At 34.7% G+C, this 21065-nt stretch overlaps 2 protein-coding genes across 5 annotated transcripts; one reads left to right on the forward strand and one right to left on the reverse strand.

Moving 5' to 3' along the window:
• Nucleotides 1–11841: 11841 nt before the first annotated feature.
• Nucleotides 11842–14497, reverse strand: LOC112190683 (DEAD-box ATP-dependent RNA helicase 41). 3 transcript variants are annotated; one of them, XM_024330151.2, is made up of 3 exons: nucleotides 14244–14497; nucleotides 13882–13969; nucleotides 11842–13546 (listed from the first exon to the last, which is right to left on the reverse strand). In XM_024330151.2, exons 2-3 carry the CDS (start codon nucleotides 13949–13951, stop codon nucleotides 12009–12011), a joined length of 1608 nt encoding a protein of 535 aa, XP_024185919.1. In that variant the 5' UTR covers nucleotides 13952–13969; nucleotides 14244–14497; the 3' UTR covers nucleotides 11842–12008. The 3 variants fall into 3 exon arrangements, with proteins under 3 accessions (XP_024185919.1, XP_024185920.1, XP_040371500.1); XM_024330152.2 differs by lacking the exon at nucleotides 14244–14497 and having other exon boundaries at nucleotides 11842–13320; nucleotides 13469–13546; XM_040515566.1 differs by lacking the exon at nucleotides 14244–14497 and having other exon boundaries at nucleotides 11842–13398; nucleotides 13469–13546.
• A 637-nt stretch (nucleotides 14498–15134) lies between these two features.
• LOC112190407 (pumilio homolog 23) lies at nucleotides 15135–20650 on the forward strand. 2 transcript variants are annotated; one of them, XM_024329836.2, is made up of 11 exons: nucleotides 15135–15276; nucleotides 15510–15708; nucleotides 15794–16157; nucleotides 16432–16734; nucleotides 17268–17435; nucleotides 17959–18102; nucleotides 18342–18461; nucleotides 18655–18840; nucleotides 19255–19403; nucleotides 19553–19735; nucleotides 19976–20650. In XM_024329836.2, exons 2-11 carry the CDS (start codon nucleotides 15539–15541, stop codon nucleotides 20355–20357), a joined length of 2169 nt encoding a protein of 722 aa, XP_024185604.1. In that variant the 5' UTR covers nucleotides 15135–15276; nucleotides 15510–15538; the 3' UTR covers nucleotides 20358–20650. The 2 variants fall into 2 exon arrangements, with proteins under 2 accessions (XP_024185604.1, XP_040371501.1); XM_040515567.1 differs by having other exon boundaries at nucleotides 15151–15276; nucleotides 15446–15708.
• Nucleotides 20651–21065: the final 415 nt, after the last annotated feature.

Genomic DNA, 21065 nt, shown 5'->3' on the forward strand with positions numbered 1-21065 from the left:
GCCCTCAAGCCTTGATTAATGAAATTACAGAATACAAGGGGGGGACATAAAGCCTAAACCTCATATTACAATAAGCATAAAGAGAATATCCTGAAATAATACCAGGAGCCTCCACAAAATCTATGTATTCTAACAAGCACCAATTAGCAAAGAGTGCACAAATGACTACTCTATTTCCTTTGACATAGCAGTGACATACCAGAAAGATAACTCTATCACAAATAAGCATTATTACAAATAGCACAGCTTTCCCACTATGTTGCCGCACGGAAATAATTCCGGCGACACTCAATTTCATCCTGCCACTAGGAGGTTGCGTCCATTTGACCAAGCAAATAGCTCCCCGTCTCGCTAGGCCAGACAAGGCACACTGAGTGTGCAATTCGGGACAACGCCCACGTCGCCCTACCAAATAATGGTAGGGACTTATTACCGGCATAAAGTCACGTCTACTTAAATGTAATAAACAATAAACCATGAAATAAACACAATTGTAAGTTTTAGTTCGTACAAATTGTCTCGATTTGACTAATTTTAATAATTTGTTGTCAAATCCTTTCAAAAAAAAAATTTGTTGTCAAATTATTAATTTTTTGATATAAGCTATTTTCTTACTTAATTTATTTATTAAGTAATTTCTTAAATAATTTAAGATCGGTATAAAGCAAATATTTACCGCACAAAAACCTAAACATACATCTAAGCTCTTAACAAATACATGTATATTAGAATTTATACAAGTAAGATCTTGTACTTGCCTATGGACATGGTATTTGTTAGCAAAGGTAGTGATTAAAATGAAAAAAAAAAAATGTGATCAATATTCACTAGCCTTAGGTGCACCGTGCACGTTATATGCTTTCATCTATCATCTAGTCACTTCGAGTCTTCGACCGTGCCCAATGCAGGTTGAAACTTGCAAGTTACATCCGGCGATCTGGGGTAGAATCTTTTCAGTCTTAACTTTTCCTTGATTTGTTGCAATGTTTTTGTCTTTTTATCAGTAACAAGCCTTATCTGTCGTTGATAATATTAGTGTTCATCCTAGTGTGAATCAGTATCATTTTTTTTTACTTTATTAAGGAAAATTCAAAGGCTTTCTAGGTCCAAGATAAACCTCTTTTCAGCACATGTGAAATACTCAACTGTGCATTGCAGCATAGTGCCTGGTCACTTTGACAACTTCGGGATTCGAACCTAGGTTACGGAGCACGCCCAATTAGACAATAACCACTAGGCCACTTACAGTGGTTATTGGTTAATCAGTATCATTTTAAAACAAGACTTAGAGCTTGGAGAGAAGAAACAGGAGTCATTACAATATTACATTACTAAGTTAAGTAATGACAACTTCATGAGATCGATTATCTTTGTAAAAGACCGATCTAATTCCTTTTTATATTAGAGCATCCAAAATTTGTATTATTTTATAAGTTTGTATTATTTTATAAATTTGTATTATTTTATTTGCAAGTATTTGTAAGTTTAATGATAATGACTAATGAGCATCAATTTTTTGACCGAGCGAGTCCTGTAGTATTCCAAAAGCTTTCAACCAATGACTAATCCATAGTCGGGAGGTCTTATCAGAACGGTAAAATAGGTTTTTTTTTTTATTTTGTCTTCAACTCATACACCACAAGTTATAATAGGTTTACAAAAACAAAAAGATACTCTAGGTAGTTGAAAGCCGCTCGCTGGTCTACGATATTTGTGATATATCTCCGATAAAATGAAGAATTTTAGGATATATCCCCAATAAAGTGAAGAAAAAGTGTAAAATCGTTTTTTACAGATATTTCTTCACTTTATTGGGGATATATCCTCAAAATTTTCACTTTATCGGAGATATATCACAAATATCGTAGACCAGCGAGCGGCTTTCAACTACCTAGAGTATCTTTTTGTTTTTATAAATCTATTATAACTTGTGGTGTATAGGTTAAAGACAAAATAAAAAAATAAAAAATATTTATATATTTTTTTAGTTTTTTTTGTCTTGAAATGACCATTTTAGCCCTCAAAGTGGGTCCGATCGCCAACATCAACGCCCAATTTGGATGGAATATGAGAAATTGGAGATGATTGATTGAAATTTGAAAATTTGGGGGGTAAAAATTCAAAATTGAGAATAGAGGGGGTGACATAATAACACTCCCAAACCTTAGGAGGTAAACTGAAATTAATCATTTGTTTAGTAAATTAGATAGGTGATAATATACTATTGGTTAGATTGCTGAAACCAACTCAAGTTTCAAAATTTACAATTTTAATGATAAAATCATAGACTATAGCCTAACAAAGATAACGACTTTTACTCATGTGTTTGTAAGAGCATCTCCAATGGTATAGTCAATTAAAGTGTGTCAAAATTGAATTTGAAGGATGATGTGGCAATGTTATTTTTGTTCAACTTCTTCTCCAATAGATATATCAAATAATATCAATATTTTATTTCTTTTTAAAATTATTTTATGTACAAATAATTAACCTTCTTTTATCCCTTTTTTCTCTCTCCTCCTCCTTCTCGACTTCTTCTCCTTCTGTTCTTCATCTCCTTCACCACTTCTCCTTCTTAATTCCTTAATTATCCTCTCCTTCTGGGTTTTGTTTTTGGTTCTTTGACGAGAAATATCATATGCCCAGAAACATCATCAGATGCCACAATTGAATCCTTAATTTCTAAATAATTTCTCCTTCTCAACTCTCCATTTGGTTTTTTACCAGAAACATCAATGCTCATTCCAAGAACAGATCCAACAACCCATGACAAATAAAGTCCTCCATGTTCCAGCTCTTCATCTTCTTCTGCTTCTTTTTCTTTTTCAGTCAACACAATAAGCTTTATCTCAACACAAACCAACACCAACAACCCATCACCATGGTAAGAATCTTCTCCATCGATGTATTCTTGGGCTTGATCTAATTCAGTCGAATTGGTGAGCTTTTCTTTCTAAATCCATGAATTTCTGGGTAGCTGCAGTAGCTGCGTTTTGGTATGGGTTCTGATAGAAAGAAAGAGAGTGAAGAGGAAGAAGAGAAGGAGAAAGGGGTGCTTCGGTTTGGAATAAAGCTCTAAGAGAGGGAGAGAGGAAGAAGGAGAGAGAAACAATAAAAAATAAAATGACAGTTTCTCTGCCTCTGTCATATTTGACAGACCAAGTCCATAGGTTATTTACACGTAGGATAAGACATATGTGGGTTGAAGGAATTTGGTATGTCTTTTGTTACCGGTAGAGATCTCCACGTAGATTTAACACATCCATTGGAAATGGTCTAATCTCATCTTGTTGTGGTTCTTTGCTCGGTCGTTGTGCGCTTGATTTATACTACTTTTATAGTTTAAACTTTAAACAAATAAACATAAGCCTAGCTTGGTGTACTTAATAAACAATAAACCGCTGTAACTTTTAGTTCATATAAGTTATCTCGATTTGACTAATTTTTATAATTTGTTGTCAAATTTTTAAATTTTTAATATAAGCTATTTTCTTAATTATTTAACTTATTTATTAAGTAGCTTCTTAAATAATTTAAGCTCTGTATAGAGCAAAAATTAACCACACAAAAACCTAAACATACATCTAAGCTCTTAACAAATATATGTATATTAAAATTAAAACATGTGAGGTCTTGTACTTGAACTTGCCTATGGCCTTGGTATTTGTTAGAAAATGTAGTAATTAAAATGAAAAAAAAAAATTATGATCACTATTCACTAGCCTTAGGGGCACGTTATATGTATAGTTTCGTCTATCAACTAGTCACTTCGAGTGTGCCCAATGCAGATTGGTTAGGTATGGGTAGAATCTTTTCACTCTTAACTTGTCCTTGATTTGTTGCAATGTTTTTGTCTTTTTATCAGTAATAAGCCTTATGCCTCTTTCATAACTGTCATTATTATTAATGTTCATCCCGGTGTGAATCAGTGTCATTTTAAAAGAAGACTTAAAGCTGGGAGAGAAGACACAGGAGTCATCGCAATATTACATTACTGAGTTAAGCAATGACAACTTGATGAGATCGATTATCTTTGTAAAAGACCGACCTAATTCCTTTTTATATCAGAGCATCCAAAATCTATATTACTTTATTTGTAAGTTTAATGGTAATGAGCATCAATTTTTGATCACGTTATTCCTTAGTCCCATCACTCCCTTGTGATTTTTTTTAATTATTTTTTTTATGGAGTCGTGCATTTATGCATTATCTCAAATCTTTTAATTAATGACCAATTCACAGTTGAAAGATCTTATCAGAACGCTTTCTCTCCAGTCACAAACAAGAGTTTTGTGGATCGAATCTTAATTGGGAGATTCACAACCTGAACGCTCAACCACTAAGCCACATGTTGTGATTTAGTCCAATGTGATGTTCTTTATACGTAGCAGAAAGAGTAAACTCATATGTTTCCTCGCTACCTACTTTGCACTTCTAGGTATTACTCGTTAAATTTGCAAATGAAAGATGAATTTTCCTTATTAATGTGCGGATTCAGCTAGAGCTAGCAAACTGCTTTCATTAGGTCTGTTGCTCATCTTGTTCGTGGTACTTTTGACCAGTGGTCCTAAACTCGCGATCATATAACACAATTTTCTCGTTAAGATGTATATTGTGCAGCCAAGGAATAGCTGCCTTCGTTAGCCAGATGTGACCAGCAGTTATAAATCACAATATCAAAAACAGATTACTGACTGCAGTTAACTGTCAAATAATATTGTACCAAAATGCCTGGGATACAACAATGAAAATTGCAGGAAAATAATTAAAAAATCCAAAAACATAGAGAGATTCCATCAGATAAACAAAACTGCCATAGATACACCACAATTCCCAATAGATTCAGGTCCAACCAAATCTAATTACTGAACAACAGGAAAGAACTTCTTGATCCTCGACAAAAAAATTTATATCATCTGCCAACCAGCATCTATTGGTTCAAAAGATTTATAATTACCATCAGACTTGGTACGTACAATCCTAAGAAGAGCCATATTCCGCATGCTTTCTTCAAATTTGAAGGACTATCCCCCCAATCATTGAAATCTTTTCTTTTTGTTTTACCTTCATCCAATCATCCCACGCACTTAAAATATCACACTAACACTCATATGTTGATCTATCATGCTATTACCTAAAACGACTAAAGTCGTATGTACATCTTATTTTTCTGACCTACCAATTAGCTTATGTTGGACTACATCTAACATTTCTAGCTCCTTTCTGTTAGTATTACTACCACTCTTTTCTCGTTTCTTCTGTTAAGCATAAATTCTGTAATAGTTGAGAACAACTTGCTGTATATGCTCCTTTTTTCTTTTCATGATTTGCCATGACTTTTTTACTTTATTGAGTTGGCTTTTGATACCATACAACATTTAACTGTAAAGCGCCAGATGCTAAAGAACAAATAGGAATGCCGCGCGATGATCAACTACAACAAGCCTATTCCTATACCCCCCACCTTTTTTTTTTTCAACCAAAAGTAATAATAAATGTGATCAAGATTTTTTTATTTTAGTTGAATGGTGTTAGACTTTATTGATAACTAATAAACAGATTAAGGAATACATTTCTTAGATTTTATTACATCTTGAATGAAGGAAGGAATATTAGACCAAAAGAAAGCTTGATCAAAATCTGCAGCATGAGCTGCCAATTTGTGCGCAGCCATGTTTGCCTCTCTTCTAGCATGAATAATTCTAACTTGGTTCACCTCTTTCAAATCTTGTCTGAGGTCCTCATATAACCTTCCAAGAATAGAATAATTTTGCAGCTCCTCCTGACACACTTGTTGCTTCAAAACCAAACAATCAGTCTCCAAAATTACTGGACATAGACCATGTTCCATCACATAACCAAATGCTTCCTTACAAGCCAAGAGCTCGACATGTTCAGCAAACTAAACTCGAGTAACTACCTTCCCCACTGCTCTCAAAAAAGTCCCTTGAGAGTCACGGACTAAGAAACCAATTGCTGCTTTGGCAGAGCTCGGACTAAAAGCTCCATCAAAATTCACCTTCAACCAACCCGCAAGAGGGCACTGGCACTTCAAAATTTTCCTAATGTGATCAAGATGGCAAAAAAGATAATTTATGATCGGTCACATATTTGAATTTGGTATACTTTAATTAGGAGTTTGTGTATGATATTGGGATATTTATCATATACTCATTTTATATCTACCGAAATTATAATTTAATGGATTCAAATTTACTACATTGACAACAAATTTACTGCATTGACAACAAATTTACCACATATGTTTTACACCATTAATATATGTTTTGAATCAAGTTACAACATTGAAAATAAATTTGTTTATGTTATAGGGTCATATGGGGAGTAACTACTTCTAATAGAACTAAGATTACAGAAAAAATTACTCATGTTACCGCAATGACAACAAATTTATTATTACACTTAATGTGATACACGTGTAGCATTACTGTTCAATTGCTACGTTGTTCCACAACCACTTAAAATAAAGACCACTTGGTTTTTAGCTAGGGCTCCAAATGAACTACAACTACCCCACTTGGCCTTTACCCTCTAGCTTTGCTGTAAAAGACGAATGCGATCAAAAGGAAAAGAAACATAATTTACGATTTTTGTTTACAAGAAACATAATTTACGATTGTTCATTCATTTGAATGTGAGTGTTATAAACTACATTCTTTTAAAATGTACCGCTAATTAAACTTTCAGTCCGAACATCATCAATATCAAAACCATGATTCTTTTATGGACTAATTTCAGTTTACCCCCCTGAAGTTAGGGGTCGTCATCATGTTAGTCCCTCGAGTTTCAATTTAATCAGTAACACCCTTGTACTCTCCAAATTCATCAGCCGTGTCCAATTTCTACTATTCCGTCCAATTTGGACCGTTAAGTTTGACTTTTGAGGGCTAAAATGGTCATTTCAAGACAAAAAAAAAAAAAAATTTTTCTTTTTTTCATTTTTATTTTTTTGCATTTTTTTTTTCTGTTTTTTTCTTTTTCTTCGCTTATTATTATTATTATTATTATTATTTTAATAATTTTGTCTTCAACCTATGCACCACAAGTTATAATAGGTTTATAAAAAAAAAAAAAAAACTCTAGGTGGTCAAAAAGTAGCTCGCTGGTCTACGATATCTGTGATATATCTCCGATAAAGTAACGAATTTTAGGATATATTCCCAATAAAGTGAAGAAATATCTATAAAATATGATTAAAAAATAAATACATATATTTCTTCACTTTATTGGGGATATATCCTAAAATTCTTCGCTTTATCGGAGATGTTCCACAAATATCATAGACCAGCGAGCGAAGAATTTTAGGATATATCCCCAATAAAGTGAAGAAATATCTGTATTTATTTTTTTAATTATATTTTACAAATATTTCTTCACTTTATTGGGGATATATCCTATTATTCTTCACTTTATAAACCTATTATATTTTATAGATATATTTTACAAATATATCCTAAAATTTTTCGCTGGCTGGTTACAAATAAACTCTATAATAGGTTTATAAAAAATAAAAAAAATACTGTAGGTGGTTAAAAAATCGCTCGCTGGTCTACAATATTTGTGATATATCTCCGATAAAGCGAAAAATTTTAGGATATATTTGTAAAATAAATCTATAAAATATAATAGGTTTAAAATATATCCTATAATAGGTTTAAAATATAGGTTTAAAATATAATAGGTTTAAATATAATAGGTTTAAAATATAAAATAGGTTTAAACCCTATAATAGGTTTAAAATATAAAAAATTTCGCTTTATCGGAGATATATCACAATAAAGTGAAGAATTTTAGGATATATCCCCAATAAAGTGAAGAAATATATGTATTTATTTTTTTAATCATATTTTATAGATATTTCTTCACTATATTGGGGATATATCCTAAAATTCTTCACTTTATAAACCTATTATATTTTACAGATATATCCTAAAATTCTTTGCTTTATCGGAGATATATCACAAATATCGTAGACCAGCGAGCGGCTTTTTGACCACCTAGATTTTTTTTTTTTGTTTTTATAAACCTATTATAACTTGTGGTGTATAAGTTGAAGACAAAATAAATAAATAAAAATATAATAATAATAATAATAAGCTAAGAAAAAGAAAAAAAAACAAGAAAATAAAAAAAATGAAAAAAAAAACAGAAAAAAAATGCAAAAAAAAAAAAATCTTTTTTATTTATTTTTATTTATTTTGTCTTGAAATGACCATTTTAGCCCTCAAAAGTCAGACTTAACGGTCCAAATTGGACGGAATAGTAGAAATTGGACACGGCTGATGAATTTGGAGAGTACAAGGGTGTTACTGATTAAATTGAAACTCGAGGGACTAACATGATGACGACCCCTAACCTCAGGGGGGTAAACTGAAATTAATCCTTCTTTTATTCTCTTACCAACATGTCCTCGAGCCCTAGTCAATTCATTTAGTCAAGCAAATTTAGTGTCGGCAGGGTGATGACTATATTAGATCACCAGCAGACACAAGAATCCAACGAGTCCCTCATGCCAACTTTCATTTTCGCACGACCCACGTAAAGACAAGTTTCCCATTAATATATGCAAGTGACTTCAATTTTCATCGTTTTTTCACTTTATCCTATCCTCGCAAAAATTGATATATAAAGAAAAACAACTTCGAAGGACAAAAGTATATATATATATATATATATATATATATATATATATATATTGCCGAATCTTTCATTGGTTTCTTTGCTCTTTCCTTTTTCTCTTATTATTATTTTTTTTTTTAGACAATACTTAGGTCACCTCTTAGGTGAATATATTCTCCCCATTTTTAAACTAACACATAATAACTTTATAATTTTATAATCTAACTATTTATGTTGTATAACGTAATACAAAGATTAGCTTTATAAAAATCAATCAAATCAAAGATCTTTTAGTTATTCATTTCTATGAAATACATGGACGGTTCATCATAATAGTAGTAAGTAATGTTAGAACCATCCATTTGTTTGATTCAATTAGATAATTAAACGATTTCGGATTCAATTGATTTTTTACATAGATGATCTTTAAAGACTAATTTAAGATATGCACCGTTAGATTATAAATTTGTTAAATAAAAGTATGTTAATCGACAATAAAGGTGGATAAACTCGTTCACTCTAAGGGTGAACCTAAGAATTGTCTTTTTTTTTTAATCGAATAAGTCATTATATAATTTAACAAGCAATACAACAATGACACGTCCTTAAAAGATCGTCAGAAAGAGTTATTATTTAGAATACACTCAATATAAGCACAAGCTTAGTTCCCCACCTTTTTATACGAAGCACCAAACAAAACAAAAAAAGCTAGAGAACCTTAAAGAGAAATAAATGATATATCGAAACTTATGTTTTCTTTGCAACCTCCTCACTAAAAAAATAAAAAAAGGATCACTTACACGCTACAAAAACAAAGCACGAAGGCCCAAACGCAAACAAAAAATTAATATTCTTAGGCCTAAAAAAACTAAAATCAAGTTCATACCAATAAAGATATAATGTTTAAACGATTTAAATTATTGATTTAAACTGCAGAATCTATGCAAATATGAGAAAATTTTGGACACACAAGTTCATACCGATATAGACATGAATTTTTTCATTGTTAAAATAATGTCATTACTCTACATGAAGTTCACACGGACATTTGCATCAAAAATGATAGGTCAAAACCGTCCAATGTAATACACCAAATGAAAATTCCTAATTGTACTCAATTTTTTGATTAAAATCTAATTGAATTTTCAAAAGTTAGCAAATATTATGTTGAAAATTCTGATTAAAAAAAAGAAAGATTATGTTGAAAAACAAATTCATATACGACAGTAAACTGCTGATAAATACATACAACTGGTATGACAGTTACATATGCTCTGTCAGATCTTCCCAATTTGGATTCAGCGGCTACAAGAAGCTAATATAGCTTTGATTTAATTTACATGCGTTGATTGTTTAATATGTCTAATGATTTCTAATCACCTATGTTTCCAAATTTAAACATAAGAAATCGATTTTATTAAGCAAAAACTTGAGGGCGGCTGAAGAACTCCAATACGAATCTTCCTGATGATCAACCCAAACATAAAATATCTAAAAGTAGAATTGATTGATAGTCAATGATCTTTTTTTTTTTTTTGGTTACAATAGTCAATGATCTTTATTGATTGATAAACTTGATTTAACATAAGAAAAAGTTCATAAAAAAGGATAATAAATTTGGAGAAATTTTTTTAGGGTACAGTCAAATCATGTCAACATGCTGAGATGGTTTGACACTAAATTTTTCCAGACACATGGTATGCAACAAGAACCAACCATACAAAATTTTTAGTTGCGACTAACCGAGTTTAAGAAGAAATTAAACAACAGTACTTCACATGTGTCGATATGATGCTACAATTGTCTCATATGTATGGATCAGTCGATAAAAATAAGAGTTTCTCACCAAAAAATAACGAACGAGAGGTAGAATATCACCAGCCTACCAAGACCATGTCAAACCTTGAAAGAAAAACGTTTCAAATCGGAGAGTGACACAATGAGTAGTGAGGACCATTTCCTAGCTGTGACAATTAAAGTTTTGATATGTTATAATTAACCAAGTGTCTAGACAAGCCTACAACTGCTTCAATATATAGTGTGTTCCGGTACCCATATTAATCAATTGGGTCGTTTATGACATATTAATGTGTAGATATATTAAGTAAACTACCTTGATACATAGAAAGACAAGCCAAACTTGTCTATTAGTGTATGGAGTCAGTCTATATCTACATCTGTATTGAATTTAGTCAACTTGATATATCAATATATTACTACATATTCAAACTTGAAAAAGTCTTGGGTAGGGGCTGCCACGTGGCGGGGCCGTGCGGCCCTCCAATCAAAACTCTCAAACTTTTCCATCTTTTCCGAAACTGTCCCTGATTTTTAATATGCAATACCCAAAATACCCCCTGTTTAGACACTGATTGGCCCACCCCACTGCCACGTGGTGCGGGTGCCTTACGTAAGACCTTCTCTTCAAACTTATTCACATTGTTTTCCAAGATTTGAGTTTTATATGCTAATGCTAATCAACAAAACTCACCCAATTGATTTCTGTAGTGTTCTCCAACACATTGCAATCATCTATGAGAGAAATGTCCCCGGTGCACCGTTCTACACCAAATTATGGCACCATTATTTAGAGGGCAGGTCCAACTTATCTTTTGGCTTGCAATGATGATGCACTGTTTGCAAATATGGCAAGGAATAAATTTTCAACACTGCGCTAGTCCATATACAGCACCACCATTTTGAAATCCATGTCTTGATCCAGTTTTATTTGTAATTTTGAATCATGTTCTAGCAGTTGATTCAGATAACTTTTTCAATACGTTTTTCAAGTTGGCTTGATACCTCCCATTAGCTGAAAATTCTTCTGGATTAAAACTATTGTTCCCTGCATAATTTACCAAAGCTTCCAAAAATGTATTAACAAATAGAGAGAAAAACAATAGACTAACAAAAACTGACATGTTCGAGAAAAACATAATGCTCAATGAAATTCAACTCCGATTCAATTTGATTCCTGAAACAAGTGAAAAATGAAATTAGTGCAATACAATTTGTTACTCGTTTCTGCGGTACTATAATATCTATGTGATTGTAGGATTATAAAGTAGATATATATGTCAATAAGTTTTGCCCAATTCATGAATACTACAGTGTCGAATGACCGAAATTCGTGTACTATTTGTTTGTGACATTTACTTAGGTACCTTATTATTATCCACCATGTGATATATCTAATAATAATTGAGCATAACTGAGCAAATATTTCACTGAATATGTGAACAAAACTCTCTGTACATCACCTTATGTCTACTAGGCACTGCTGGCAGAGAAAAACTAAAGGGGAAGAGACTAAACTCACTAAAGCACAAACATTGAGCAAGAGAACGGATCATTAGTTCATTACTCATTTACTCATGCTTTCTTTTCTTCTGGCCTCGGCCAATGGAGTATGGGCATGCCGTATACCGTGATCTAACAAGCTCCCTAGGTATAGCTGCACCAGAAGATCTTAAAATTTCAACCAACTCTGGAAACAAGTTCTTATTCTCCTGACATACAAACACAATTGCTGTACCCTCTTCTCCTAATCTAGATGCCCTACCAATCTGGTGGACATACTCATTAATGGAATTGGGCATGTCAAAAACAATAACCTGTCTTACACCCAAGAGATCTAGCCCACGGCCTAAAACACCGGTGGCTACAATAACAGGAACATCACCCATTAAAAATGACTTCATGATATCTCTCCTCTCCTTCATGGATTTCTCCCCATGGATTGATAAAGCTTTCACACCAGTGGTGACTGTAATCGCATTAGATAACAGATCCGCCCCAAGTCTTGATGCCACATAAACCACAACAGGTGGCATAAAATGCTGCTTACTCATCAATATGTCGAAAAGCTTTTGCTTCTTTTGCTTCGACTCAACCCATATAGGCAGCTGCTTCACAGCCTTATTTGGTCTGTTAGGCTTGCCAACAGAGATTACAGCAACATCTTTTGACATAGAGCTCACCATCTTCTCTATATCTTGGGAGATTGTTGCAGAATACAGTAAAACTTGGGGTTGTGATAGAGCCCTAAATATCTGCATCACCTGATCCCGGAAGCCCCTTTGGAGCATGCAATCCACCTCATCAAGAACAAAAATCCTTATATCCTCCAGTTCAATATCATGGTTTGCTAAAAGATCAATTAGTCTTCCTGGGGTTCCCACAATGAGCTCGACTCCTTGCTGAATGCGGAAAAGTTGTCTGGGCATTGCGTCACCACCAACCACAAGTGCAGTTTTAAAAGGCAAACCCTTTCCAAGCAACTTAGCTTGTTCCTCAACTTGTATACAGAGCTCTCTGGTCGGAGTTAGAACCATAGCTAACGGCTTTTTCTGGTCCGTCAAGTGCTCAAAGCGAAAATGCGAGCAACAAGAAACAATTGGAACCAGAAAGGAAGCAGTTTTACCAGAGCCTGTGTCAGCAGAGACAAGCAAGTTTTTGCCATGCAAAGCAGCCGGAATTGCTTGCATCTGGACAGGTGTGGGCATTTCATAACCTGCAGCCTCTATATTTTGGACAAGCTTTTGTGGAAGATTACATGAAGCAAATGACAAGATAGGCCCTGGAACTATGTCTCCCTTCACATGAATATCAAGTCTACTTCTAAGCAATTCAGTCTGATCATCAGGTAAGAGTGAAGTTCCAGATTGACCACCAGCATCCCTAACATAAAAGCACTCATCATTAGCAGGTAACCGTTTTGGAGGAGAATGACTGACTGCCAATTGGGTGTTGGCAACCCTGCATAGTAGAGTCTGTTTACACTCCAAACTGCAAACATCATCATCTGTCTGATCACATATATACTCACCATAACGGCCGCAAATAACGCATTTAGGCTCTCCTGGAAGAGGTTCTCTTTGGTCTCTGGATCTTTCTTTAACTTTATCTGCAACATCAGATATTGAATCAACAAGCTAAGTAGGGAGGACAGATTCTGATCTTCTGTCACGAGAAGCAGCTAAGGTTTTAATGAAAATGCACCAAATTGTGTTAAATGTTTGCGGGATTGGTGGCCTCAGTTACAATCTAGGCGCTCCCGCGCCCCTTTAGAGAAATAATTTTCAATTGAAACTAAACTAAATGAAGAAATAACCTATCAAGGATCTAGAGCTTAGATAACTAAACAGCTAGAATCAATGTGAAACGATAATAGAGCATTTAGAAGACGAAACAAAAGATAATGTGCTCATTATAGCGCGACGATGATAATTGTTTCAATACCATTAACTTCATCACTGCATGTTGCCATCACTGAACTCTTGCATTGGCCATCTTTGTACTCGTGTTCCATTGTATAAGCTTGAGGATACTGCAAACCCAGAATATTGCAATTGCAAAAGGATTAGCATATAAAAAAAAACAAATTTCGGTGACCGAATTAGTAACCCTACATTGAGTAGCGCAGAACCAAAAGGTAGGTTCAGAATCTTAGCTTGGTTAACCACAAAGAACATTCAAATAAATCCAAAAATAAATCTACCAAGAACCCAATATGCCACGAAAGGCCAAAACTTGTTTAGAGTACAATCAAAGACCAAAACTTGGGCAAATTTGTTGAAACAAATCAGAAGGTTAAGTCTTACCTTTGAAGTTATTAAAGAGATGGGGAATCGTGCCGGTCACCTAGCGGCGTCGCTTGCCATCCACCACCTTCCCTGGGTGGTGTTCTGCCAAACGATGGACGAGAGCTCCGACAGCGGTGGTGGTGGACGGAATATTCCGTTTTGCCGTGATCCTTTATCCTTGATTAGAATGGGTTTTGGGCTTTCGAAGCCTTATTCGTGTTTCTTGTCTCTCGCTTTGTCCCTTCGTAGTGGTCTTAATTTCGAAAGCACTCGGTTAACAAAGAATGATAAATGCCCCAGCTCTAATTATCAAGTAAATGTCGTACGAAGAATTTTGTTTGAAATTATAACACAAAATTACTCACAAGGAAAGAGGAGGGTCAACAGCGCTAATGTTCATCTTATTAACTAAATTAGACGTAAATTCAAGGGTGTTTTTTGTTAAATTACATTTATTTTGTTTTTGACTGTTATATTTACATCAAAAGATAATTAAGTATAATTTTCTTGGTCAGTTACTTACTGATCCGGTGAACATCACTTGATAAACAGAATACAAATCACGAATTTTTTTTTTATTCTTTTAGTTGGTAAGCTTAATTCAGCAGCCTAATCGAATCCTCATGTTCAACGTTCGAGTTTCAACCCTTACTAGTTTGTCGTCAGTAAGTTTGAGGGGTCTTCATATTCGTGAGCCTGCAACGGGAGATTAATATGACTTTACTGAGATACTCTTGTGGGCCGCGATCCGAATACTAAGTTAAGTCTGTTACTAGCTCGCTATCGTAATCAAAATGGCTTAATATCAGCTCATCCTGATAAAAAGAAAATGAAGAAATAAAAACCCAAATCCGGTGCGTTGTGCACGACATGTCGTAAACCAAACAATATATATCTTTGGACACGACACGGCGATAAGCTTCATCTCGGTTAAACCCTTAAACCCCAAAACGCCGCCGTCTGGTATCGCATATTAACAAGCCCTGCGCCATTTACAGTTGAGTCTCCGAAACTCTATAGCAGCAGACTACAGCGAACTCCATCGACCAAAGTAAGCTTCATCCTTTTTCAAGCTTTCTATTTCAACTTAGATTCTCACTTTTCAGAGTCTCCGTGTACGAAAGTCGATACCTTTGGCCTTATTGTTGCAATTGGGTTACTTGGTTTTTCTTTGCTCGCTGAATTAATCGTTTTCATGTTTGGCTTATTTGGTACTTGAGCTAATTTGGTAGTAAGAAGGTGTTGGAAATTGAGAAGTAATTATGGTTGCTATTGGGTCTGCAGCATTGCCATTGAGACGATTCGAAAGCTCAATGGAGGACGACGGGTCGTATAAACGGGGTAGGAAGAAAATGGGTATGTCTAGAAAGCCTGAAAAACAAGGTCAAGGTCAAGGTCGGTCCTTTGATGCTGGTGTTAGTAAAACTGCATCCGGGCGGGGCTCGAATCGGGAGAGCTATTCGGCACCGCAGACTGTTGTGAGGTACTGCATTATGAGTTTTTGTAGGGATGGTGGGAAGTTTGTGAATTGTTGGCATTTTTTAATGGTTTTTGAGGACTTGCTGCAGGAAACAGGTTGACCCCGAAACCGCAAAGTACTTTTCGGAGATTGCTAACCTTTTCGAGAGTGATGGGATTGATATTGAGGAGCGGTCGTCTTTATGTAGTAATGCACTTGAAGAAACTAGGGGGAAAGAGCTGGAGCTTGCGACGGATTATATTATTAGTCACACTTTGCAGACTCTAGTTGAGGGCTGTGAAGTTGATTGCCTTTGTGCTTTTCTCCGAAGCTGTGCGAAGAACTTCCCTTTGATTGCAATGGATAAGTCTGGATCACATGTAGTTGAGTCTGCCATCAGGGCTTTATCTAAGCATCTTCAGGAGAGTGACGCGTATGCTGTTATTGAGGACACTCTAAATACAATATGCAAGGTATCAAGTGTTTGGTTTTCTTACTTACAAGACAAGTTTTGAGTTTCTTTAGGCTTTTAGGTGTGTTTTCACTCTAATGTGATGTTCAGCACCTATTTTATCTCTAGCAGTGAAACTATGAAATGTGGCATTCTGTGAAATTACACTACCAACATCTGTTCTCTTTTCACTTTGAAAACTTAGAAATACTTGAAACAGGAAGGCATAATTTAGGGTTATCTGTATCTGTGATGTTTGTTTCCAAAATTTTAAAATATAGCATGTTTCTTGTCAGGTAATTGTAAAGAATCCTGTTGATCTGATGTGTGATTGCTACGGATCTCATGTTCTACGAAGTCTTCTCTCTCTTTTTAAAGGAGTGCTGTTGGATTCTTCTGAGTTCCGAATGAGGAAGACATCTTCTGCTCTACCAGAACGGTTTAATTTCAAGGCATCGCGTTCAGACACGGATGTTTCACCACATTTTATACCTGGATTCCCGGATTTACTGAAGTTTCTTGTTTCCGGGATGTTAAAATGTGCTCGAAACAGCATTAAAACCCTGCAAGTTGATCAGTACAGCAGTTTGGTTCTACAGGCAGGGCTCAACTCTTGACATACTATTTTGTTATTTTCATGAGTTTATTTTCTTTTAATTGTGGATTGTTCACTGATAAGTTGGTCATAGAAAATATATAAAACAATGAAGTAAAAATAAATGAAGATAAAAGGTAATATAGTTTTGTAAACACTTTGGTTGATAACACGACGTCCATAGGATTTTAATTGGTAGCGTAAAGTAAACAATTCTTAAGTCAATTTCATCTATTATCCCCAATTGTGATACTTGATACCATCATTCTTGAAACTTTCCACCTTAGTATGTAAATCTGACAAATAAAATACACCCTAATCTGATTGTGAGAACCAATTTGGTGCTCAGTTGGCCAATTTTTCTTTCAGTTAAGTATTTGTGGTAGCAATTTTTGTAAGAGTTTGGTGAGATTGGTGACTTTTTATGATTTTTAGCAATTCAAAACTTGATCATATATATATATTTTTTTGGATATCTTCTCTTTTGTCATGTGGTCTGAATCTTTTTGAGGTGTACTAAAACTTTCTGTTTGGCAGACTACTCTGAAGTTGTTAGCAGGGGATGAAGAAGAGCTGTTGCAAATAATTCCCATTCTTATTGGATGTACCAGGGAAGATATTGAAGAAGAGAACTCCATTGAACCAACTATTGTGAGAGATGTTTTAGGTTTGATGAAAGAAACAGCATTTAGCCATTTAATGGAGGTAAACACTTTTTTGAAAGGTTTGCTCCTACAGTTTACAAAACAAAGAACTTCATGTTCATCTATTAGTTTTGAATAAATACAGGCCTGCCTGTATGGATTGTTAATTGATATCAGATTGGTGCCATGCCATGAAGGAAATCCATCTGGATTATGAATTTCTGTCATTTAAACCTAATGCTATCCCAACATTCTACTGTGACAAGATGTATACGGTTTTGCTATACTTTTACATTTTGCACTCTTTCTAAAATAAAATTTCTCTCTGCACATTATCCAACACTTGCAGATGTATATGGTTTTACTATATTTTGACTTTTTTCTGAAATAAAACTGTTTTCTGCACATCATTTAACACTGAGAGGATGAAACCACCCACCCCCACACAATATAGCTGGCCAAATGTGCATGATATGAAAAATGAATTACGAGTTCATTAACTGATAATTTGTATTCTGGTAACCTTTTCTTCTTGAGGGTAGCTGTGGTTTGTTTTCATTTGGCTTTATTTTTTGAAATTGCAGCTTGTTTTGGAAGTAGCTCCTGAAGTCTTGTACAATGGAATCTTCTCAAAGATCTTCAGGAACTCTTTATTTGACCTTTCGTCCCATCATTGTGGGAATTTTGTCATCCAAGCACTTATTTCTCATACAAGGGATCAGGATCAAGTATGTTTTTTCACAGCACTACTCTTGTTACACACTCTTTTATAATTAAAATATTCTCTTAGTTTTTTTTTTTGGGAGAAAATAATTAGAGGTAGTTAAAATAATATGTTTGTAGCTTGAAATTGGTTCCTTGCACTCATTTTCCTATACCAACTTTCACAACTTATTTCACAAAAGTACATGCCTTTAATTCTATTGCTTTGTCGTTTATAACACGTTATTGTCAATTTGTCCATTAGATAGAGATAATCTGGGAGGAACTTGGTTCGAATTTCAAGGATCTGCTTAAAATGGGAAGATCTGGTGTTATTGCTTCTCTTATCGCTGCAAGTCAAAGGCTTCATAGTTACGAACACAAGGTTAATAAAGCATTGATTAGTGTTACTTTTCATAATTTCTAGATTGTCAACTCAGCATTTTTGTAGTTGACAGCTAAATATTATTTTTGCTGATAAATAAAAATAAATGGTACTTATGTACAGAAGCTTTGTTGGATTGTGATGGCAGATCTTCATTCTAATCATAATTACGTTTCCATTTCTTGTTTTACAGTGTTGTCAGGCTCTTGCTGCTGCAGTATATTCAAGCAGTGAGTCTTCAACATGCATTGTTCCCCGTATACTGTTTCTTGATAGCTACTTCAATTGTGAAGATAAGTCTAATTGGAGTTGGCCAAGCGGAGTTAAAATGCACGTCATGGGTTCTTTGATACTACAAGAAGTTTTTCGATTTCAAATTGTATGTAACCTATCTTAAAGTTTGATTCTTAAACTATAGTATTAGATGTTGCTGTACATAGTTAGTAGCTATACCTTGACTTTTTAATCTATTAGCGTGTTGTGATGCCTCTTGGATAGTTCCTATACAGATTTATATTGACTCCCTCCGTTTTCAATTCAAAGGAAAGTGCCTTCCCTTTTAGGATTGCCCTTTTCATCTCGGTATAATTCTGTTTGGATTCTAATTTAGGGTTTCGATCCTAAATGGAATTCTCATTGCTTGTTCATCAACATTTTCTATGTTCAAGTTTTATAGTTAATGTCGACGAAGTAAAATAGTGCAATTATGATTCAAATGTTCATTGTACTGGTTGTTACAGTACTTTGGTATTTATCTATACTGATTTATAATGTAGTACATTTTATTTTCCAGGAATTTATACAGCCTTTTATTACAAGTATTACATCCATCGCAGCTGATAATGTCCTTGAAGCTGCTAAGGATCCAGGGGGTGCTCGTGTTATTGAAGCATTTTTAAGTTCTAATGCTTCTGCAAAACTGAAACGCCGATTAGTTATGAGGTATGCCGTTTAACTTCATTGGTAGATTGTACATTTGTGTAGCTTTGACATTATGCATCTGTCAGGATGCCTTTGTGTAAGCTTCAGTCCTATGGTTCTAAGGTAATTAGGACAAGATTTGATCACATATTATGCTGTATACTTTCCAGGCTTCGTGGACATTTTGGAGAGCTAGCATTGCACTCGTCAGGTTCCTTTACTGTTGAAAAGTGCTTTACTACTGGTAACATTTCACAGAGGGAAGCCATAGTATCTGAGTTGGTAGCCGTGCAAAGTGAGCTTTGGAATACAAGGCAAGGTCCTCATCTTATGAGGAAACTAGATGTTGATGGGTAAGTTGTTCACCATGTTCTATTTCAAATGACCGAGATTTGGATCTACTTCATTGTTAGTCAAGATGTGTGTCAATCCTTCTTCTTTGTTAATAATGGCCTGCCCTATTCTAGATTTTATTACCACATAGCCTGTTTATCTTCTGGCTCATATTACACAAAATGGGAAAGTACATTATCGCATTGTTTTTTAGGAGTTAATTTTGCCAGTTTACTTACTTGACGCTTGTTAAATAACAGATTTGCTGCCAGACCTGAGCAGTGGAGGTCCAGACAAGAATCAAAGCAATCAACCTTGAGAGACTTTTCTGCTACATTTGGCTCTAGTGAGACCAAACCATCAAACAATAGTGAGACTGAGCAATCAAAGAAGAGCAGCTTTCTTTCTGATGATTATAAGAAAAAATCAAAAGTGGGAAAAACAGTTGACCATCACCAGGCATCTCCTGCACCATTTTTGAGTACAACAGGGTTCAAACGTAAGCCCAAAGAAAAAGAACAGAGCAACAAGAAGTTTGCAAGAGTCTCGGTAGATGAGGATGTTTCTAAAGTGAAGAATAAGTCAAAGAAGAAAAGGCATGGTGACGATGCTTTTTCTAAATCCCCCAAGTTGAAAGCATGAAGATGTGGATGATCTACTTCTGTCTAATGTTGCAAATTTTTGTCCGCCTCGGTGGAGGTATAACCTAATTAGAGATTGAGAATATATGGAGAAAGTTTTGAAAAAGAGAAAAAGCTTAGAAAAAGAAAGAAACAGATAGGATGTTTGGATATGAACTGGAGTGTTTCTTTTTTGTTCTTGTTCCTGTTCTTAAAGTTGATGTTGTTTAAGGCATATGCCTTTTGTAACATAAAAATATTCTATATATACATTCAAGCACTACATTCAAGAAAATTTGAAATTTACATTCAAAAGCAGAGCTCACAACTTAACAAAATTGTAAGAGCATTACAAATTGTAGTGCTTGTAACGTCTTCAGGGAGGACGAGAAGAATGAATGAGAAATTAAACTAGGTACTACGAGATTCTGCTACTTTTCTTCTGTACTTATCTTTGATCAGCCATCTTATGGAGGACTGTACCTGGCAAAGAAAACATGGCAATTCAGGTCAATTATGGGAAACCTTCTAGTTGTGGAGAGCTATGAAACAGCTGGAATAGTAGTTTACTTGTTCTGCGTGGGATTCGAAGTACTAGGCGGGATCTTTCGGAAGCTTGAGCCAGCCAGCTTAAAAGGGCTCTTACTGTTTGCCTGCAAATCTTTGAGGGATTCTGAAGATGATGAAGCTCGGTTTGTTGGGGCAGATTTTAGCGGACGAGCCTGCGCTG

The sequence above is a fragment of the Rosa chinensis genome, chromosome 2 (genome assembly GCF_002994745.2).
Source record: "Rosa chinensis cultivar Old Blush chromosome 2, RchiOBHm-V2, whole genome shotgun sequence".
NCBI lineage: Eukaryota > Viridiplantae > Streptophyta > Magnoliopsida > Rosales > Rosaceae > Rosa > Rosa chinensis.

What these genes read in the sequence shown, in the direction of transcription:
- LOC112190407 (XM_040515567.1), top strand. Translation starts at nt 15,488, where the DNA reads ATGGTTGCTATTGGGTCTGCAGCATTGCCATTGAGACGATTCGAAAGC. An exon ending in CTCTAAATACAATATGCAAG is followed by an intron (nt 16,158 to 16,431) that starts GTATCAAGTGTT and finishes GTTTCTTGTCAG; the next exon opens with GTAATTGTAAAGAATCCTGT. An exon ending in ATACAAGGGATCAGGATCAA is followed by an intron (nt 18,103 to 18,341) that starts GTATGTTTTTTC and finishes TTTGTCCATTAG; the next exon opens with ATAGAGATAATCTGGGAGGA.
- LOC112190683 (XM_024330151.2), bottom strand. Translation starts at nt 13,951, where the DNA reads ATGGAACACGAGTACAAAGATGGCCAATGCAAGAGTTCAGTGATGGCA. An exon ending in ATGCAGTGATGAAGTTAATG is followed by an intron (nt 13,547 to 13,881) that starts GTATTGAAACAA and finishes CTGATGTTGCAG; the next exon opens with ATAAAGTTAAAGAAAGATCC.